Source organism: Phaseolus vulgaris, chromosome 5 (assembly GCF_051622355.1).
Source record: "Phaseolus vulgaris cultivar YP4 chromosome 5, ASM5162235v1, whole genome shotgun sequence".
NCBI classification, from domain to species: Eukaryota; Viridiplantae; Streptophyta; class Magnoliopsida; order Fabales; family Fabaceae; genus Phaseolus; species Phaseolus vulgaris.
The window spans coordinates 3940300-3958315 of record NC_143502.1 but is presented as its reverse complement, the minus strand read 5'-3'; the positions used below and the strand labels follow the sequence as shown (position 1 = coordinate 3958315).

General features: G+C 33.8%; 4 protein-coding genes across 5 annotated transcripts; 2 read left to right on the top strand and 2 right to left on the bottom strand.

Moving 5' to 3' along the window:
• The first annotated feature begins 82 nt into the window (after positions 1-82).
• Positions 83-3138, top strand: PSRP2 (RNA-binding (RRM/RBD/RNP motifs) family protein). The gene is made up of 4 exons (XM_068643125.2): positions 83-478; positions 1900-2001; positions 2116-2415; positions 2803-3138. Exons 1-4 carry the CDS (start codon positions 194-196, stop codon positions 2839-2841), a joined length of 726 nt encoding a protein of 241 aa, XP_068499226.1. The 5' UTR covers positions 83-193; the 3' UTR covers positions 2842-3138.
• Positions 3139-3755: 617 nt separating this feature from the next.
• On the bottom strand, positions 3756-5326 carry LOC137834898 (large ribosomal subunit protein eL6). Its single transcript, XM_068643126.2, has 4 exons — positions 5063-5326; positions 4605-4711; positions 4110-4291; positions 3756-4021 (listed from the first exon to the last, which is right to left on the bottom strand). Exons 1-4 carry the CDS (start codon positions 5314-5316, stop codon positions 3866-3868), a joined length of 699 nt encoding a protein of 232 aa, XP_068499227.1. The 5' UTR covers positions 5317-5326; the 3' UTR covers positions 3756-3865.
• Positions 5327-5395: 69 nt separating this feature from the next.
• SYN3 (Rad21/Rec8-like family protein) lies at positions 5396-11241 on the top strand. Of its 2 annotated transcripts, XM_068643124.2 has the most exons (13): positions 5396-5858; positions 5940-6198; positions 6301-6347; positions 6479-6572; positions 6665-6936; positions 7017-7128; positions 7244-7380; positions 7464-7903; positions 8442-8481; positions 8645-8693; positions 9296-9440; positions 10068-10189; positions 10850-11241. In XM_068643124.2, the coding sequence occupies exons 1-12, from the start codon at positions 5735-5737 to the stop codon at positions 10164-10166; spliced, it is 1818 nt and encodes a 605-aa protein (XP_068499225.1). In that variant the 5' UTR covers positions 5396-5734; the 3' UTR covers positions 10167-10189; positions 10850-11241. The 2 variants fall into 2 exon arrangements, 1 of the variants encoding a protein (XP_068499225.1); XR_011084979.1 differs by lacking the exon at positions 8442-8481 and having other exon boundaries at positions 5501-5858.
• LOC137834899 (thioredoxin-like protein Clot) lies at positions 11160-12490 on the bottom strand. The gene is made up of 2 exons (XM_068643127.1): positions 12109-12490; positions 11160-11591 (listed from the first exon to the last, which is right to left on the bottom strand). Exons 1-2 carry the CDS (start codon positions 12251-12253, stop codon positions 11341-11343), a joined length of 396 nt encoding a protein of 131 aa, XP_068499228.1. The 5' UTR covers positions 12254-12490; the 3' UTR covers positions 11160-11340.
• Between the last annotated feature and the right edge of the window lie 5526 nt (positions 12491-18016).

The window sequence follows — 18016 nt, the reverse complement described above, 5'->3', positions numbered from 1 at the left end:
AGGTTATAGTGTTATTCGAACCTTTAAGAGGCCAACCCGACCCAAATAAAAAATGGATATCCAAGACCAAGACCATTGAGATAACAAGATAAACTTCTCACTCTCTGCCACTGCAAAATCAAAACCTCAATTTGTTCTTCACTTATAATATTTCTCTTCACTTCTCACATATCACACACCTCAATCAACAACAATGGCTTCTCTTCACTCTTCTCTTCTCTTGCCTCCAAATCTCCTTTCCCTAACTACCCCTTCAACTTCTCCTTCACACATTCTCTTCAACCTCAGACCCTCCACCACCCACTTGCGACCCCTTTCCACCACACACCGCCGTTTTGGGAGACCCTTCGCGGTGGCTGAGCAGGCCACGGTGACGGAGGCCGCGAGGAGGCTCTACGTCGGCAACATTCCTCGCACTGTCAACAACGATGAGCTCTCCAAAATTGTTCAAGAACATGGCGCTATTGAGAAAGCTGAGGTTTTTAAATTTTCACCCTTTCACCAATTTTAAAGTTCTCGATTTCCTACGTTATGGGTTAAATTAAAGCTTTTTCTGTTTGGGTTTGCTTTGAATCAAGAAAACTTTGAGACAAACTTCTCGTAAGGAATTCTTAAGAAGAAAAAAATATGAAAAAAAAGGAATTTACTTCTGCAGTTAAAATTAATTAGCTTATGCAAGTCTTCTTTATTTTAGTTTATGCCCAACTTAAATTTTTTTGAAGAAGTTATAGGAGAAACTTTCTATTTTTATATTTTTCTCTGCTAGAAGTCTTTATAGAAATGTTCTCCTCAAGTTCTATGGAGGAACTTAATGGGTGTGGTGCTTTGTGGGGGAGGAACTGAGTAAATTCACCCGGGTCCAATAGACTGAAACTTATAGGAATACCTCAATATGAAAGTAAACACACAATATTGTTATTGAAGAAGTGCATTTGTTTTTGCTTATTAAATGAATTTAGAAATGGGGTGTTTTTTTATTTGGTATTTGAGGGAATGATATGTTTTACGCTAAGGAATTTGTGTTAACATATAGAATTTTTCATAAAGCATGATATGTGTGTATATACAAAACATGTCAGCTGGGGATTCACTGATGTAAAGCCTGAGGTGAGTTTGAGAGTTGGATTTTGGAAAACCTCTCTAATAAGGATAGTGGAAAGGCATTATCCCTTGTATGATGACGAAAATAAGAGCAGTAAACTGAAGGTAGAGTACAGTAGCAGTCTTTGCTTTTTAAAAAAAATGCAAAACATGGCTTTTCATGTTGATTTTTCTTGAAATTTAACATTGTATATGCATGCAGTATGTATTATGTCGACAACCCTGCTTCTGTAGAAATTAAAGGAAGTTTTGCTATTTTAAGAATACTGTTATCCCTTTGTTTGTAATGCAAGTTGCATGGGGGAGGAAAAATAAATGTAGCCAAAATTATGCATGTCCTGTTTTCCTTATAGTTAATTGTTACATTAATACAGAAATACGTACTTTTTGATTATATAAGTATTATTATATATAACCATGAGTAAGCTCCTTAATTTTTCAAGAATAACGGAGAATGGAAAAGAGGTGTTGTAAGTAGTACTAGACTAATAGTTACTCACTCTGAATTAAAATGTTGAAACCTCACTCAAACTTCTTTTGTACCTCAATGGAATGATTGTAGATGTATTGACATGAACTGAACAGTTTAATGAAGGACTTGCAATAAGCCAATGTCCCTGTGATTTGAAAATATACTAAATAGTATAGTATATTGATCAGTGCATTTTATATATCCTAAAACAGGTGACAACTTTATTTGTATGGTCTGTCAGAATATGTGGGAATCCTTCATCTGTGTACCAAATAATATAGTATGATTACAGGTACCGTTAACATTTCTTAATGCATGGCTCATAGGTTATGTATGATAAATACTCTGGAAGGAGCCGTCGATTTGCATTTGTTACAATGAAAACTGTTGAGGATGCAAATGCTGTGATTGAGAAACTTAATGGCACTGTAAGTTTCACTGCAGAATTTGCTGGAACCATTAGAAAGAATGTTAATGTTCATTCTGCAGTTTAGACTTTATATCTCTTTAAGGACTTGCGAAGTTCATGTTTTCTATGACAGGAAATTGGAGGGCGTGAGATCAAAGTAAATGTTACCGAAAAACCTTTATCAACATCAGATTTGCCTTTATCCCAATCTGAGGAATCTCAATTTATTGACAGTCCCCACAAGGTGTATGTGGGAAATCTAGCCAAGACAGTAACAACTGATACTCTTAAAAAGTTTTTTTCTGAGAAGGGAAAAGTTCTGAGTGCCAAGGTTTCACGGGTCCCTGGTACCTCAAAATCCAGTGGGTATGGTTTTGTTACTTTTTCATCAGAAGATGATGTAGAAGCTGCAATCTCGTCTTTCAACAATTCTGTAAGTTGTTTACTTCTCACTATGTGAAGATACATTAGGGTGTCACTGGAAAATCAAAAGGCCTTAATTGTGGTGATTTATAAAGTAAAATAGCCTGCTTAATTTCCATTATCTAGTTTACTTATAAATATAGAATTGCACATGCATATTACCAAAAAAAAAATGTTGTAATAGCTGGTCTGGTTTATCTCATCTATCTCCCTTTTTTGCTGATGCTTATCAATGTTTTTGACTTACAATGATGTTTTGATATGGTTTTTTAATAGGAATTTTGATATGTTTTGAATGCTGTAGATTGAAAATGAAATTTTAAACTAGTAATTAGTTTAGTTCTAAATGTTATACTGAAAGTGATTTGTTATTTGTCTGATGGCTTGTTGAATGCAGTCATTAGAAGGGCAAAAAGTCCGAGTGAACAAGGCATAGAGGCACAGAGGCATAGAGAAATTAGCAATGTTGCTGAGCATATGTTTGACCATGTACTGTCTAGCCGGAACAAAGTATACTCTGGGTGAGGCTGAAACCACTAACAAATTTCCATGTCTCTTTGTATAACATAGACCTAATCATTTTCAGTTGAGAAAAATAGTGGTTAATGCTTCTGTCACAGACATTGCACCTTGCTATTTCTTCATCATTATGTTGTTGCTTCTTTCTACTCTGCTCTGGTGACGTAACTCTTGTTTATATATATGCATGTATTCAATTCCATTTTTGTCTGAATTTGAGTGACCATGAACGCTGCACCAGGCATTCTTCCAATTTTATACAGTTTGCTCTTTCTTACATAATGTCCCTAGTTAATCTATACAATTGAACACAACCGAATCCAACACTCAGCATTCTTCCAATTTTATACAGTTTGCTTTCTTACATAATGTCCCTAGTTAATATATATACAATTGAACTCAGAACCGAATCCAACACTCATCGCCTCATAAATCCAATATCTTACAACAATACTATTGTATCTTATTTACAAACACAACATAAATGTTCACATTTCTTCTACCTTCTTTTATTCTTTTTGAATTAAGAGTATTACAATGTAGTATAAAAAATTAACTAAGCTCAACAAAATTTAAAGATACCAATTTCAAGATCAATTTTAAAAACACAGAAAAAAACCATCTTGCTTTGTAAATCAAATGCCTTAATAGTTTAAAATGGTCTCCTAAACATGAAAAATAACTTATTTCAGTGTTCTGTGACTAAAACCAACCATGATAAAAAAAAAAGAACAAAATAAATATGTTCAATGATAAATAACGTGACTTTATCCACTGCAACAGAATAATTTTGCCTCGCTATTGCATACACGCACTAAACTAGGGCCAAAATTTGTCGAAAAAACTTTTAACAATAATAAAGTTCCATCATAAAGAAGTGCAACAACTATCAGTGAAGAAAAATCTCGACAAAACAAAATGAGGAGAATAATTTAGGCACTCTAGAAGACTAGTTCATGGGGCTTCATTCCTGCCTTCAAAGAAAACCTAGCACCCAAGTAAGACTTCAGGTCTGGAACACTCTCAATTGCCTTTAACAAGGCAGTATCCACGGTTTTTTGGTCATCTTTCTTCTCTTGGGGAAGCACATTTTTCTCCTACAATAGAGAAATTATAATAAAGATCAGCATCACATAAGCAGCTCAAAATAAAAAGGTGCTCATTAAAATTTAATGGTTGACCAACCTCCTTCTCTGCTTCAAAGAACTCGCCTTCTCCCTTTGTTCTCTTCTTCTTGGCATCCTTGGAAAAGTACTTGTCATCAAATCTATCAACATTAACACCAGAGATGTCCACTTTTGTGGATGTACCAATGACATATGATTGGTTCACCCTTCTAAGAGGAACACCGTTGATCTTGAAGGGACCTAAAAAACGCAAAGACATTAAAAATTACATTTCAATTAAGGTACAAATCGCTAGGGAAGAAGCACTAATTGAGGGGAATCATATAACTGTAACCAAAATATAATATTTTAAAACAGAACTAAGCATGTTAAAGAGCAGACAACAGCAAACAGAAGAAGGAGCCCTTGTCAATCAATTATGTTTCAGAAGTGAGTGAGAAATTACAACAACCAGATTAACTCATAAACACAACAGAATGAATATCTGATTGATTACCAACAAATCTCATCATGTAAGAATAAGTTGAACATAAATTGATCTCATCACACACACCTGTTACAAGAAGCAATCCAGATGGAAGCTGTTTCAGGAAAACAACCCTCTTTCCCTTAAACCTCCCAGCAAGCAGGATCAACACTGTTCCTGGAGTAACGCTAGCCCTGAAGAGGAAGCACACCAAATATAAGGTCTCAAATAAGAAAACAAAATGCACCATTAAAACTCTTACAATGGGATATCTTTTATATTGGAAAAAAGTTCACTTTACCATTCAACGACAAAAAACAACAACACAAGCCCAGAATATCAAAGCACATAAACAACGTTAAGTCTATTAAAATAAACGAAATCTGCAAAAAAAGTACTTTTAAGAATTAAATGCATCCCAAGACTACAAACCCTTCTTTTGTTCCACATTTTCTAACAACAATAAAATCAGCTAAACATAAAAATTCATCATACCTAACAAATCAAAGAATCAAACACACAGATAAGAGTGAGGAAGAAAGTACCTGAGTTTGGCGGGCTTTGGCTTGTGCTTGTTGAGAAGGGGCTTCCTGACATCGTCGGCAGGGTAAAACTTGGGAGGCTTCTGGGCCAGGGAGTCGGGCTTGGGCTTGGGGTCGTGGCGAGGGAAAACGCCGCCGTTTTTGGCCTTGATGGCCCAGATGCCCCTCTTGTGGTACATCTGGGACCTCGAGTATTTCCCAATACCCCTAATGAGTTCAGGGTTCCTCGACGTGCTTCTCGGCTTCTTCGGCGCCATTGCTTCTCCCTTTCCTTCTGCTTCTGCTCAGCCTCCACATTCAAAACCCTAATTCTTATTGGAGTCTCAAACGCACCGTTTCCCTCTTAATGGGCCAGCTTTCTAAACTTAACCCAATAATGAATTGGGCTTTCGAATTCTGTGATCCATAATATATATGGAGGTGCCAACGGAGGTGTAGGAAAAAATAGCCTTCTTTTGCCGAATACTTACGGGCTTTGCTTCCTGCACCACTTCATTCACTCAGAAGTTCCGCGCCATTTCATCTTCGAAACGTTGTTTGCCGCCAATTTTCTCACAACCCTAACCAGAACCATACCCCCAAACCTCTTTCTCGCTCTCTCCAAATCCCAGTTCGAAGAAACATCTCTGTTCCAAGAAACATCCCTGTTCCAAGAAACATCCCAAGAACACTACCATGTTCTATTCTCAAACCTTTTTGGCTCGAAAGGGTCCTCTCTCCACCGTGTGGATCGCCGCTCACCTCCAGCACCGCCTCAAGAAAACGCATTACATCAGCACCGACATTCCCTCCACAGTCCGTAAGTGAACGTTCTTCCTTCCAAATCATCTTCAACACACCCTTTTGTTCTTAGTCATTCGTTTTTTTTGTGTTCTTTCAGTGCGCATCATGGACCCTGGTGTTCCCATCGCGCTCAGAATGTCTGCGAACCTTCTCCTTGGCGTGGTTCGGATATACTCTAAGAAAGTTGATTATGTTGTCCAAGACTGTGTGGACGCGATGATGGGTCTCCTCAGGACAATTGCTTCTGCCCGGTCTCAGCAGGAGGTGGTGGGTACAGCGGCATTTCAATCGGTGACTCTGCCGCAGAATTTCGACCTCGATGCGCAGAACATTGACTACGAAATAGATTACACAGGGTAATGTTTTCTTGGCTGTTTTCAATTTCTTTTTATTTATTTTTGAGTTTCATGGTCTGATTTGTCTTATCACATTGTGGATGATTTGGGCGTGTCTCTCAGGACTGAGGATCCGAACACCAGTAATCCGGAAGACATCACACTAACAGGTTATTTGATTGGTTGGTTAAGTTTTGTAGAATAAACTATTGAATTAGTCCCTTAGGGTTTAGGGACTCACTTATTAACTGCCTTTTGAAAGTTTTTGAGACCTTAATAAATAGTAATATTCAATGTGCAGATCGAATTCCTTTTACGTCAGATTATTACGTGACAATATGTTTTGATGAGGGGCCGTTTTCTGCAGTCTTTGACCCTGTACCAATGGAGGAGGAGTAAGTCCGTGTTGTGTTGTATTATAATTTTATTTTTCTTTCAATTTTTTGGGAGTATGAACTAATGGTATTTGTTTTGTTACCATACACAGTCCTCCACAAGCAACCACCCAAGTTGAGCCCATGGAGGTTCGTCGGGGGTTGAGCCTGAGTCCTCCACAGGCAACCCTAGTCGAGGAGGCACTTGAGGTTGGTCTTGTTGATGCCAATGATGATCATAACCTTGAAAACCCTCCACTATTTTCAAATCTTGAGGATAACGAGGCTGAGCCTGAAAGGATGTCTGGACCATCTCAGTCTCAATTTAATCCTCCTACCCCACTTGCATCTCAAGGGGACACCATCTCAGAGCAAGTTCTTGTCGGTCAGTGCACACCTATCTATGTTTTGTATTGCATATAGATCCTAGAAAAAAAATTTACTTTTGTTTACCTTGCACTGCAGATAATAATTCTCCTGCATTTGTGCTTCCTGAAAGTCCACCAATACAGCAGCCACAAGGGAGAGGAAGAAAAAGAAAACTATTGTTTGACAAAAACCTTGTGTTAACGAACAAGTAATAATTTAAGAATTGTTTTTTCCTTCTCATGGAACTTATAGATCATACCTGTACAAGTTATAAGTTCCTGTTCTTTCTATGTTTGTTATTTATATTTGATGTGTCCTTGTAGATCCATGCGGAATGCACTTAATAACACACATGATATAATGAGAAAAATAAGGAAAGCTCCTTCCTCTCACTTGCATATATGGAAATTGAACAATAGTCAAAGAAAAGAGCACATTTTTGGCCAGCCCTTGTTAACTGGTAGGTTGATATCTGTATTTTATTTTGCTGATTGTTGTGGTATCTTGTAATTTTGTGATCTGAAAACTTGTGGCTGTGTTCAGGGGTTGGAAAAGATCTTTTGGACATATACAATGGTGAGTACGTACGTTCAAGACCTCATTTGGTCATCTCTGAGGTAGATGATGTTGATGGTAGCATGGCTGCTCCAAGCAACCAAGTCCCTGAAGTGCCAATAGCAGAGCAAGTAACTGATACAAACCTAACCTCTGAAGAGCCAAGAGCAGAGCAAGTAACTGATACAAACCTAACCTCTGAAGAGCCAATAGCTGTTGCCTCATTTGATATAGAAGTTGAGCATGCTCGTAATGTGGCTGTCACTCCCCCTCCTACCTTCCAAGAACACAATGTGGTTGATGATGACTACAGGAGCCCTGATAGAAGAGATGACTTGACTATGATTTCACTTCCTAACATACCTAGTGCTTATGGATCGGGAATGATGCAAACGCCTGATTCAGATATCAATTCTGCTGCAACAGATGTAAGATTTTAGGTTTCGTTATGCATGCTTTCAAATAGTCAGTCTTGGTTAGTCACATTCAATTTCCTTTCCGTTTAAAGCATCTATTCTGATTTTCCTTTAGTAGAAGGCCTATGTGAGTAGGATAGCTGTAAAACTGTAACTTATAAATTATAAGTCCCTTGAAACAGATATTGTTGTATGTGTGACATAATGTTGAATCTTCCTGATATTTAAGTGTCAATCATCAGTTTATAACTGATTAGGACTTAATGCTCATTTCAATTAAAATACTTGCTTGATGAGTTGTCTTCTGATCATATCTTTAAACTAGTAGCAATGACCTGCATCCTCAAATATTCTACTTTTGTAGATGACTTCATGTGTCTATTTGCAACAAATTTTTTTTTTGTACTTGCCTATTCTCTCTGCCTAGTCTGTTTTCACCGTCTGTGGATTCCATTCTTGTTGTGGAGCAGGAAAATTGCTTCTAGTAACACTCTTAATAGGGTTTAATTGAAGCAATGGATCTAATAATTTGTCAAACTTGTTTTTGTAGGAGTTTTGGTTTCTGAATCTGGGAAACAACACATCAACCAGTAGGTTTTATTTAAATGTCATATCAAATTTTATTTTTTTGTCCAATACCCTTTTATTACTTATTTATTATTGGCATTGCCTGTATTATATGATACTCGGGTGATACTGGATGATCAATTTCTATTGTGTCCGATTTAAGGTTAACAATGGTTATTTATGCAGGTTCACAAGGTACAAGTGGAACTAACATGACATTGTCTGAAAGGACCAAGTACGTGTGTCCATACCATGTAACTTTTTATGAGATAGTTGATAATATTTCTTGATGGATAGCTAATAAAGTCTCAACAGTTATCCATATCCCCTCATAAGTTTTCACAATCAACAATTGAAGTTAATGAATATTATAGTTAATAGTAATGCACTAACAAAACTAGTTTGTAGGATAGTCTTTCCAAGAATCATTACTGTGAATTTTTTTGCCTAAACATGCCATTGTGATATGTTTAGGTTGTCTTTTTCCAAAATTTAATTGTTTATTTTTATGTATATAATTTAGGGACTTGCACATTGTGAATTTGTTCAGTACTCTATCCACAGGAACCGTTTCCTGACTTTCTTCCTCTTCTTTGGGCCTGAAATGATTATTCATCCAATACGTCATTAGACACAATAGAGTGAAATATTGAGCATCAGATAAAAAATCTTCGTAATTAAAGTCATTTTCTTCATGTGGTCGTTTTTTCCTGCAAGTTAGAATGTGCATATATACCATGTATAAGTTGTTTATGTCCTTTTGCTTTTCATACTACTTTTTTCTTCTTTGTAGTTCTGTAGTGTCTGAACTTTTTTCTTCACATTTGTAAATTCCAGGCATGCAGCTGAATATTTGAAAAGACTTAATCCAATCACCCCAATTTTGGAGGATTCTGCTGGAGATCTCTCTGATCTCAGCTTGAACAGGATTTTGGAAGGGAAAACACGCCATACTGCTGCTCGTATGTTCTTTGAAGTATTGGTGGGTTGAAACATTTCCATTCAAAGAAGCTTCAATTATGTCTGAAGAATGTGAATATTTTTTGTTTGCATGTATGTTTTTAATGATTAGAATGTGATTTATGTGTTTGTTTGAAAGGACTTAATTCAATCACCCTAATTTTGGAGGACCCTATCAGAGATCTATCTTCCCTCATTTTGAAAAAGATTTTGGAAGGATAAACTCTTCATATTGCTGCCTGTATGTTTTTTAATGATGAGAATGTGATATACACATGTATGTGTAAAAGTGTGATTCTTGATGTTATTTATTCTTCTCCTTTAAAAATTGCTTTCTCACTGGATACAATCCCGTATTAAGTTTGGACTTCATTTTCTTGCTATCAACATAGGTATTGCTTTGAATCCTACTTAGTGCTTACATATTTAGTTCTGTTAATACTTGATAGAAAAAATATAGCTTTGAATCCTACTTAGTGCTTACAGATTTAGTTCTGTTAATACTTGATAGAAAAAATCGATGGCAATTCGATTGTCATAAATGAATTCATGTCCTACGGATAATGCTTTTTTAAAAAAGCAAGCATCCCTATGAATAGTATTGTTCTCCTCTTTTATTCTCGAGACTGATGTGGAAGTTAAATTACAGGTTTTACAGACTAATAGACTTGTTGATGTAAAACAAGAAGAACCTTATGGTGATATCAGTTTGAAGTTGGCCGCAACGCCTTCAGATCCTCAAAGTTGATATGCAGGTCCTTGTGTATACAGGTAAGAGTTTTGTACTTATTTAAGACTTATAACTTGAGGTGGATAATAGAAATTGAGTGGAAACAGTGATGGTTCGGGTTCTAATAAATTATAATGCACCCGTAAAAATTATTTGAAAAGGGTATGTGCAGATTGAGGAATGGCTAGTATGTCTTTGGTTCTAGTTATATCCCTCACGCAAAATTCTTTAGATTGTTTTTTGGTTAAAATTAGGTACGAGGAATTTTCTTTTATGAGCAATGTATGCATTCTTATTTGATTAAATATTTATAATAAAATGTATAGTTGAATGAAAATAATGAATTAGTTCATTGCTTACAATTAAACCAATTATATTCTCATGGTCTCTATTTGTAATAATACAAACTATTAAAAAAGGAATAAAAATATGCTAAAATGAATTGGAAGTCTGAAAATAGTTTTTGTTATTTGCTATGGAGATATTGAAAATATTTTTTATCCTAATAATCTGCTATTTACAACAATTTTTATCTTCAGAATCTAAGTTGTTATATATATAGTGAGAAAGAGGGAAGTGAAAACTATTCTATGAAAACTATACATCTGACTTGTTCTTATGTACATGGTTGATTAAGATTAGAAGTTAGTGGTCCACATGTCCAGAGGTAGTTTTTTAATATTTTCTTTATTGATTTGCAGTTTTTCTTGCCTAGGAAGGAAATGCAGTTGAGTGTATATGATAGCAGACACAAGGCGAAATGACCAGCCTGAAGAGAGATGGTTTTTGTCACTGTTTAGTATGTATATTTGGTAGAAAAAAGGAACAATAGTTTAGGATTAAAATTCTTCACCTTGTAATTTGGTCTGAATTTTTTTGTCAACAAAGCATAATTTTAAAATTATGCTGTTTCAGGCATTTTACAAATATATGTTTAATATGAATTGATGGCTGGAACCGAAAGAGTGGTATAGTACAGGTAATATATTTATGGTGCTCAAAGCCACAAAATTAGCTAAAAGAACCTACCATCATTTTGTAGGCATCTCTTGTACCATTGGTACTAATAATTTATTATCTGCTTTAACAGCAAGTTTATAAGGTATGAGACGGATAAATTGATGCTGATAAGAGTACATCACATATTGTTTAAACTATATACCAACTATAACAATGCACTGGGAATCATTTGTCACTTTTCAACAAGAGTTTCAATTTTGTTTTCAAGATGAGCTTCGTAATCTTCTAGGCGACCTTTAACCGTGTCATTGTCCCAGTGGATCAGTGTTGGCACCCCAGTGAGCATGAACCTAGGTTCTACCCTCCATGGATGCTTGGGGTTTCTCCATGTTTTTCTATCTCCAACATAAGCTCTCAAAAGTGCAATGTCATCAGATGAAGCCTCCAGCTTTTTGTAGATCACAGGTTCTGCTCTCACACAATCTAAGAAGGGAAAGGAAATATTGAAAAAAATATAATCATGCTTCTTGTAGATCACAGATTCTGATCAACTAGTAATGTTTCTCTAACAGTATGATAAAAAGAATGTAATCAACATCAATCTAATCTTTTTTCTTGTCTAATATAATACTTTAATTGGTAATTTACACTAAGCTTAATGAAAATTGATCTTAGTTATCCAGAAATATGACAATAGGTACATATACCATTCTACAGAACATCAATCTGTGAGAAGCTCTTCTCACAAGTTAACCAATATACTTGTCACTGTTCTGCAATATTGACAGAAAAATTCTTCCAATCCAATTCAATTTTTTGTGCTGGCAAAGAATTATTGATATTTTCAAATACTCCATGAAATAAAATGCATTTAGTGCAGCCAGTCACCAAATTCACCCTTTGACATAGTTATTAAATCAGAAGTTATGGAGACAAAAGACTCAGATTTGAATATGTTGGAAGAAAAAGAACATGCATGGATAGAGAGATAGATAGATACCAGGGCACCAGCTGAGAGAGGTAGCAGGGTCTTTGTCAGCCAAGAAGAGGATGAGATTCGCCTTGTTTTTGGCAGCCTCTGATCGGAACTTCTCAAACACCCCATCAAAATTCCACACTGTTGCCTCCAATAACTTCAATGGCATTTTTCTTCTCTGCAAACAACAAAACCACACCACCAAGTTCTCAGACTCTTTTCTAAGACAAAGTTTGATACTTTTCCTCAGTGTATATCACAGACCAATACCCTTATGTTATTTTATATTCATTCTCTCACTATTGTTTAATTCTTTTCAGCAATTTTAGTTTTTAATAAAAAAATTGTAGTTCATGATTTTTTGTTTCTGATAACTTTTTTGTCCTGTCATCAGTTAAACCGCTGCATCAAATGTCTTTTTAAAATCTTGTCCTTCTATGATAAAAAAAATTATGTCCTTTTCTCTACATTGATGCTCATTAAATATTATTTTTCAGGAGACAGAGAATTAGTAGAGTTTAGCTTTAAAAAAAATAAAAATTCTTCAGTAAAATAAAAAATATATAGTTTCATTCTGTGTATATTTTTTATTAGAATTATACATTAATGCTCAATCACTATTCTTATTTAGGAGAAAAAAATACTATTAATGTCTATTCTTAAAAAGATATTGTGGATTCTAAAGTTTTTCTATGTTGCAGAATTATTTTTAATCTTTGCGTAACATCTTAAAACGACCCTAATTGTTTTAAAACAGATGCAGTACAAAATGTGAATTTAATGACATGTGTGAAAGCAAATGATTTTCTAATATATTTTGGATTTTTTTTAAAAGGACATAAGTAATATAAATTATGTTGGTTATAATAATGTCCTCATTTATTCAAGAAAACATAAAGAAAATAGAATGGATGTAGACATTGTTGTCTTTGTTGTATCTATCTCTAAATGCATGCAGACATTTTTATGTCCAAATACATTCCATAATTTAAGCATATGAGTGCCAAAAGAAAACATCCTAATTGGTTCAACGATAAAGCAAATCAATATGTATGAGATACTCAATTTTTTAGAATTTTTAAGAAATAAACCATTTTTTTCAAAAGGTTGAATAAAATTTTAAAGATTTTTTGTAAAATAATTTGAAAGAGTTATGGTTATTCTATTTGTTATTTGTGTATTTTCAGCGTAGGGAAAAACTGCGTAAATTAATACACTTTAGTGTATATGTTGCAAATAATGATATGGAAATAATATTCTTGAGTGTATTAGTGTTATCATACTCACAACGTCCAAATATTATATTATGAATTTGGACTCTTTTATTTTTTATATATCTCATCAGAAAAAGGAATCAGAAAAAGGAAGAAGAAAAGAAGAAAAAAAGTACATTTTATATATACTTTATTTATATAACATATAAAGAGATAAAATATCAAAATAAATAGATATCGGCAAGCGATTATAACTGATACATCAATTATAATTGAAAATTTAAAATATTATATGATATCATATTTATCATCTAATAGGGTCTCACAAGTTGGAACATGTATATCTTTCATGTTTAACTTGGATGAGTTATTAAAAAATAATCAAGAATGCATAGGTTTGACCAACATATTAGTCACTTCATTATAGGAAGAAATTGAAATTAAATTAATGGGACCTTCTTGACGTTTAGTTCGAACAAAATGATAATCAATTTCAATGTGTTTCGTATGTGAGATTCTTTGCTCTGCATATAGCAAGTTTATTGCCACAATAAACAATAAAAGATTCAGAAATATTGGTATGCAAATCATGACACACAAATATTGTAACCACTGAAGTTCACAAACAAGTGAAGCTAGTGCTCTATATTCTTCCTTGAAGAAGATCTGGGCACTGTAAACTACTTTTTAGACTTCCACGAAATTAAAGAGTTTCCCATAAACACACAATAACCAGTGATAGACCTTCTAGAATCAATGCAAGTTCCCCAATCTGAGTAAGAAAAATCTTTAATAACAATTTGATTATTACTAAAAAAAGAATAGACCAAGATCAAGACATCCTTTCAAATATCGTAATACATGAAGAGTTGTTGTCATATGAGGTTCTCGTGGATTTGAAATAAACTGACTGAGCTTATGAACCAAAGTTGATATCAAGCCTACTGTTAGTGTGAGTAAGGTATAACAAACGTCCAATCAAACTTCTATATTCACCTGCATTCAAAAGTAATGAACCTTCACTTTCAGAGAGAGGTTAAGCTGGTTCCATGGTAGAAGAGGCAAGTTTGCAAGCCAATAAACCACTATCAGAAAGAAGATCTAAACAATACTTTTGTGATTGAGAATAATACTAGAAGGTGAATGCTTATCTCAAATCCCAAGAAATAACAAAGTACCAAGGTCTTTGATACTAAATAAGTTACGAAGATGAGTTTTAACACGCTAGATTTCCTAAAGATTATTGTCGACCAACATAATTTCATCAACATATATCAACAAAGTGGTGAAAGAATGATATTATGTGCGAATAAATAAAGAATGATCAGTTATACTTTGAACATAACCAAGTTGTATTACAGTCTAAGTTAGTTTTGAGTTCCATTGCCTACTTGGTTGCTTTAGTCTATATAAAGATTTTCTAAATTTACAAATTGGGTTGGATGAAAAAGCGTAAGCCCCACGGGAGGATCATGTAAATTTCTTCATCAAGATCGCCATGAAGAACGAAATTATTCATATCTAGTTGATGAAGAATTCATCCCTTAGCATTTGCTAAAGACAAAATAAACTGAAGGGTAGTAATTTTAACTACTAAAGAGAAAGTATCAAAATACTCAATACCTTCGGTTTGAGTATATCCTTTGGTAACCAAAGGAGCCTTGTACCTATCAATGGTGCCATTTGGCTTATTCTTGGCTTTGAAAAACCATTTATACCCAATAAGACGCTTTCCAAGAGGCAAATTCATCAAAGACCAAGTTTTATTAAACTCAAGATCATCAAGTTCGTTGCATAGCTTCTTTTCAACAATCATGTTGTATCACCTCTTTAAATGATTTAGGTTCTTAGGTAGAAGAAATATTATAACAAAAAGAAGAATATGTAGGAGAACAATTATGGTAAGAGATATACTTTTGAATAGGATATTTAGTACCTGAAGAATGATTGGTAACATCTTTTGAAGAGAAGAAAGTAGTGTGATAGCCCTTAAGTATTTAGGTTGTGGATGAAGGTTGTGGATTGGAATGTTGGTGTTGTAAGACATCAATATCAATTAAATATAATGGTGTAGAAGAACCAGTAGTAGGAAGACTAGATTGTAATACATTTTCAGAAACAGAAGAAACAATATCACTAATAGATGTAGGCAAAACAATATCATTATCAGAAATAGAAGGAAGCAAATTGTTAAACACATCATGTGTGTCCAAATTGGTATCTATGTTATCCTTATAAAAAGGAAAATGATTTTCATAAAAAATAACATCGCGAGTCACAAAAATATTTTTCCGATTCATATAAAAAAGAGTAAAACTTTTTACCCCATATTTGTGACCGAGAAAAACACATTTTCTAGCTCTAGAACTAAGTTTTATTCTTTGAACACTACTAGTAGTACTGAAATCCAGGCAACCAATTTTTTTTATATGAGATAAATTTAGTATTTCATTATAAACCATTTGATATGGTGATTTATCGTGTAAAAGAAGAGTAGGAGTTCTATTAATTAAATGAACAACGTGCTTAACAACATATGAACAAAAACAAAAAGGTAATTGAGATTGAAAAATTGCACGAGCGACATTCAAAATATGTTGATGTTTGCGTTCAACAAGTTTCCATATAACTAGTGTGTTGAACAATACATTTTCTATCAAAGAAATCAGTCATAAGGAACTCAGGGCCATTATCACTTCTTAATACTTTCAAATGAATATTAAGCTAAATTTCAATCATGTTGATGAAATTTTGTAAATGTGTGCGTGTTTCAGCTTTAGTTTTCATTAAATAAATCCATGTATATTGGATAAAATCATCTTTAATAGTTAAAAAATATTTATACCCTTCAACAGAAACATGATTAAAATGACCCCTATCAACATGAAGCAAATCAAAAAATTGAGTTGATTTAGTAGAACTAGAAGGAAAAGGTAGTCGCTTTTGTTTAGAAAAAATGGCATGCATCACAAGGATGAACAGAACCTATGGAAATATTTGAGTAATACGAAGACAAAATTTTCAACCTATCATGAGGCAAATGTTCCATTCGAAAATGCCAAAGTTTAGCATTATCAGTAAAAGTGGACTTTAAGCCTAATTCAACCTTATAAAACCGACTTATGAGGTGAGGTTTGCACTCACTTACATACTATGAAATTTCCTTATCTCTAGTCAATGTGGAATCAACACACCCCTCACGCCGAGATCAACCAACTTGCGCATGAGACTATATATTTCTAGGTGGTCCGATCGTGGGTGACCTGATAAGCTTAACAAACTCTCGTTAGGATAGGCTTTAAATGGATTTGATACCATATTAGTTTTATATATCTCATTTAGAGAAAGGAAGAGAAAAGAGAGAAAACAAAATGATATATTTTATCAATAAAAAATTGTTACTCACTTACGTTATTGAGTAATCTATTCGCGTAGCACATAAAGAGATAAAAGATAAAAATATTAGAGATTGATAGGGCAGTTACAAATGAAAATCTAAAATATTATATGAGATCATATTTATCATCTAATATCTCTCTTAAGATTTTGTTTCTACCTTTTTAATGTAATTTTAAAATACATTGATTTTGATATTTTAAAATAATATCAAAATAGTGTATTTTGAAAATAGAAGAGGTACAACATAAAAAAATTGAGTAAAGAATATAATAATAAGAATGTATTTTTTTTGTCTTTTTGCATGATACTAGAGACGTGTGTAATCATTAGTGCAATGTTGCTTTCATATTATTGATGACTCTTTTATGATAAGTCTACCGAGTCAGAAGTAATAATTTGTCGTTAAGGATGGATATCGAACTCACAAGGAACAATTATTTAAAATCCTAATAGTAACAATCAATAAGTATAAGAATATGCAAAATAATTTGATTTTGATATTTACAATACTTTTCATGAAAATTAAATAAAACCAAAGTAAAGATTTGTTGATTCAATTGAGTAAATTGGGATTGAGGTGTATCCTTTTTACTTTTTTGTATTTTGAAAAAGCATAATAATATTTGATCATTTGATTGATATTGATGCCCATATAAAATTCATTTATATAGATTTCTCATATATAAAATTATTAAGAGAGTCTCCTAAATATCGATTCATTGCATATTTATAAAAACTCTTTATTATTTCAAATCTATTCCTAACATTCAAATATGTTAAAAATTATCATTTAGGTTAGAAACATAGAAGTACTTTTCAGTCAAATCTAAGGATCAAAATCATGGTAAATAAGCCTTGTGAATAAAATGACAATACCAATCATCAATCAAGAACATAATATTATATTTAAATATCACCTCAATATATAAGATTTTGAAAATTTTAGTCTCAATCCCAAATGGTAGAATTAGCCACTCATGTTGACCATTACAAGCATGGAAAGCAAGAAAAGAAAATCCAAGATGTTTCTCCTTGGTGGCTGCCTCCTTTAGGACTTTCTATCACCTTCTATTCTCCCAACGAATTGTCTAGGGTTGTGCCTCACACCTCATATTTAACCTAGTTGGACTAGGGCTAACTAACTTTTCACTTGGGCGTGATTAGGCTCGCCTGGGCGAGTTGGACAAGAAGAAACCCAACTTCTCCACAGTGCTTTTGGCTTAGAAGATTTTGGACGAGTGTTGGAGCATTCCAACTTTCCCTTTTATCTTGTATATTGTCCTTTAGCCTTTTCATCTCCATTTTCCCATAGAATCCTG

Excerpts from the sequence above, each read along its gene's own strand:
- LOC137834899 (XM_068643127.1), bottom strand. The coding sequence starts at position 12,253 with ATGCCATTGAAGTTATTGGAGGCAACAGTGTGGAATTTTGATGGGGTG. Across the intron at positions 11,592-12,108 it reads CTCTCTCAGCTGGTGCCCTG|ATTGTGTGAGAGCAGAACCT; the intron begins GTATCTATCTAT and ends TTCCCTTCTTAG.
- LOC137834898 (XM_068643126.2), bottom strand. The coding sequence starts at position 5,316 with ATGGCGCCGAAGAAGCCGAGAAGCACGTCGAGGAACCCTGAACTCATT. Across the intron at positions 4,712-5,062 it reads CCAAAGCCCGCCAAACTCAG|GGCTAGCGTTACTCCAGGAA; the intron begins GTACTTTCTTCC and ends CTTCCTCTTCAG. Across the intron at positions 4,292-4,604 it reads TGGATTGCTTCTTGTAACAG|GTCCCTTCAAGATCAACGGT; the intron begins GTGTGTGTGATG and ends TGCGTTTTTTAG.
- SYN3 (XM_068643124.2), top strand. The coding sequence starts at position 5,735 with ATGTTCTATTCTCAAACCTTTTTGGCTCGAAAGGGTCCTCTCTCCACC. Across the intron at positions 5,859-5,939 it reads CGACATTCCCTCCACAGTCC|TGCGCATCATGGACCCTGGT; the intron begins GTAAGTGAACGT and ends GTGTTCTTTCAG. Across the intron at positions 6,573-6,664 it reads CCTGTACCAATGGAGGAGGA|TCCTCCACAAGCAACCACCC; the intron begins GTAAGTCCGTGT and ends TACCATACACAG.
- PSRP2 (XM_068643125.2), top strand. The coding sequence starts at position 194 with ATGGCTTCTCTTCACTCTTCTCTTCTCTTGCCTCCAAATCTCCTTTCC. Across the intron at positions 479-1,899 it reads GCGCTATTGAGAAAGCTGAG|GTTATGTATGATAAATACTC; the intron begins GTTTTTAAATTT and ends CATGGCTCATAG. Across the intron at positions 2,002-2,115 it reads TTGAGAAACTTAATGGCACT|GAAATTGGAGGGCGTGAGAT; the intron begins GTAAGTTTCACT and ends TTTCTATGACAG.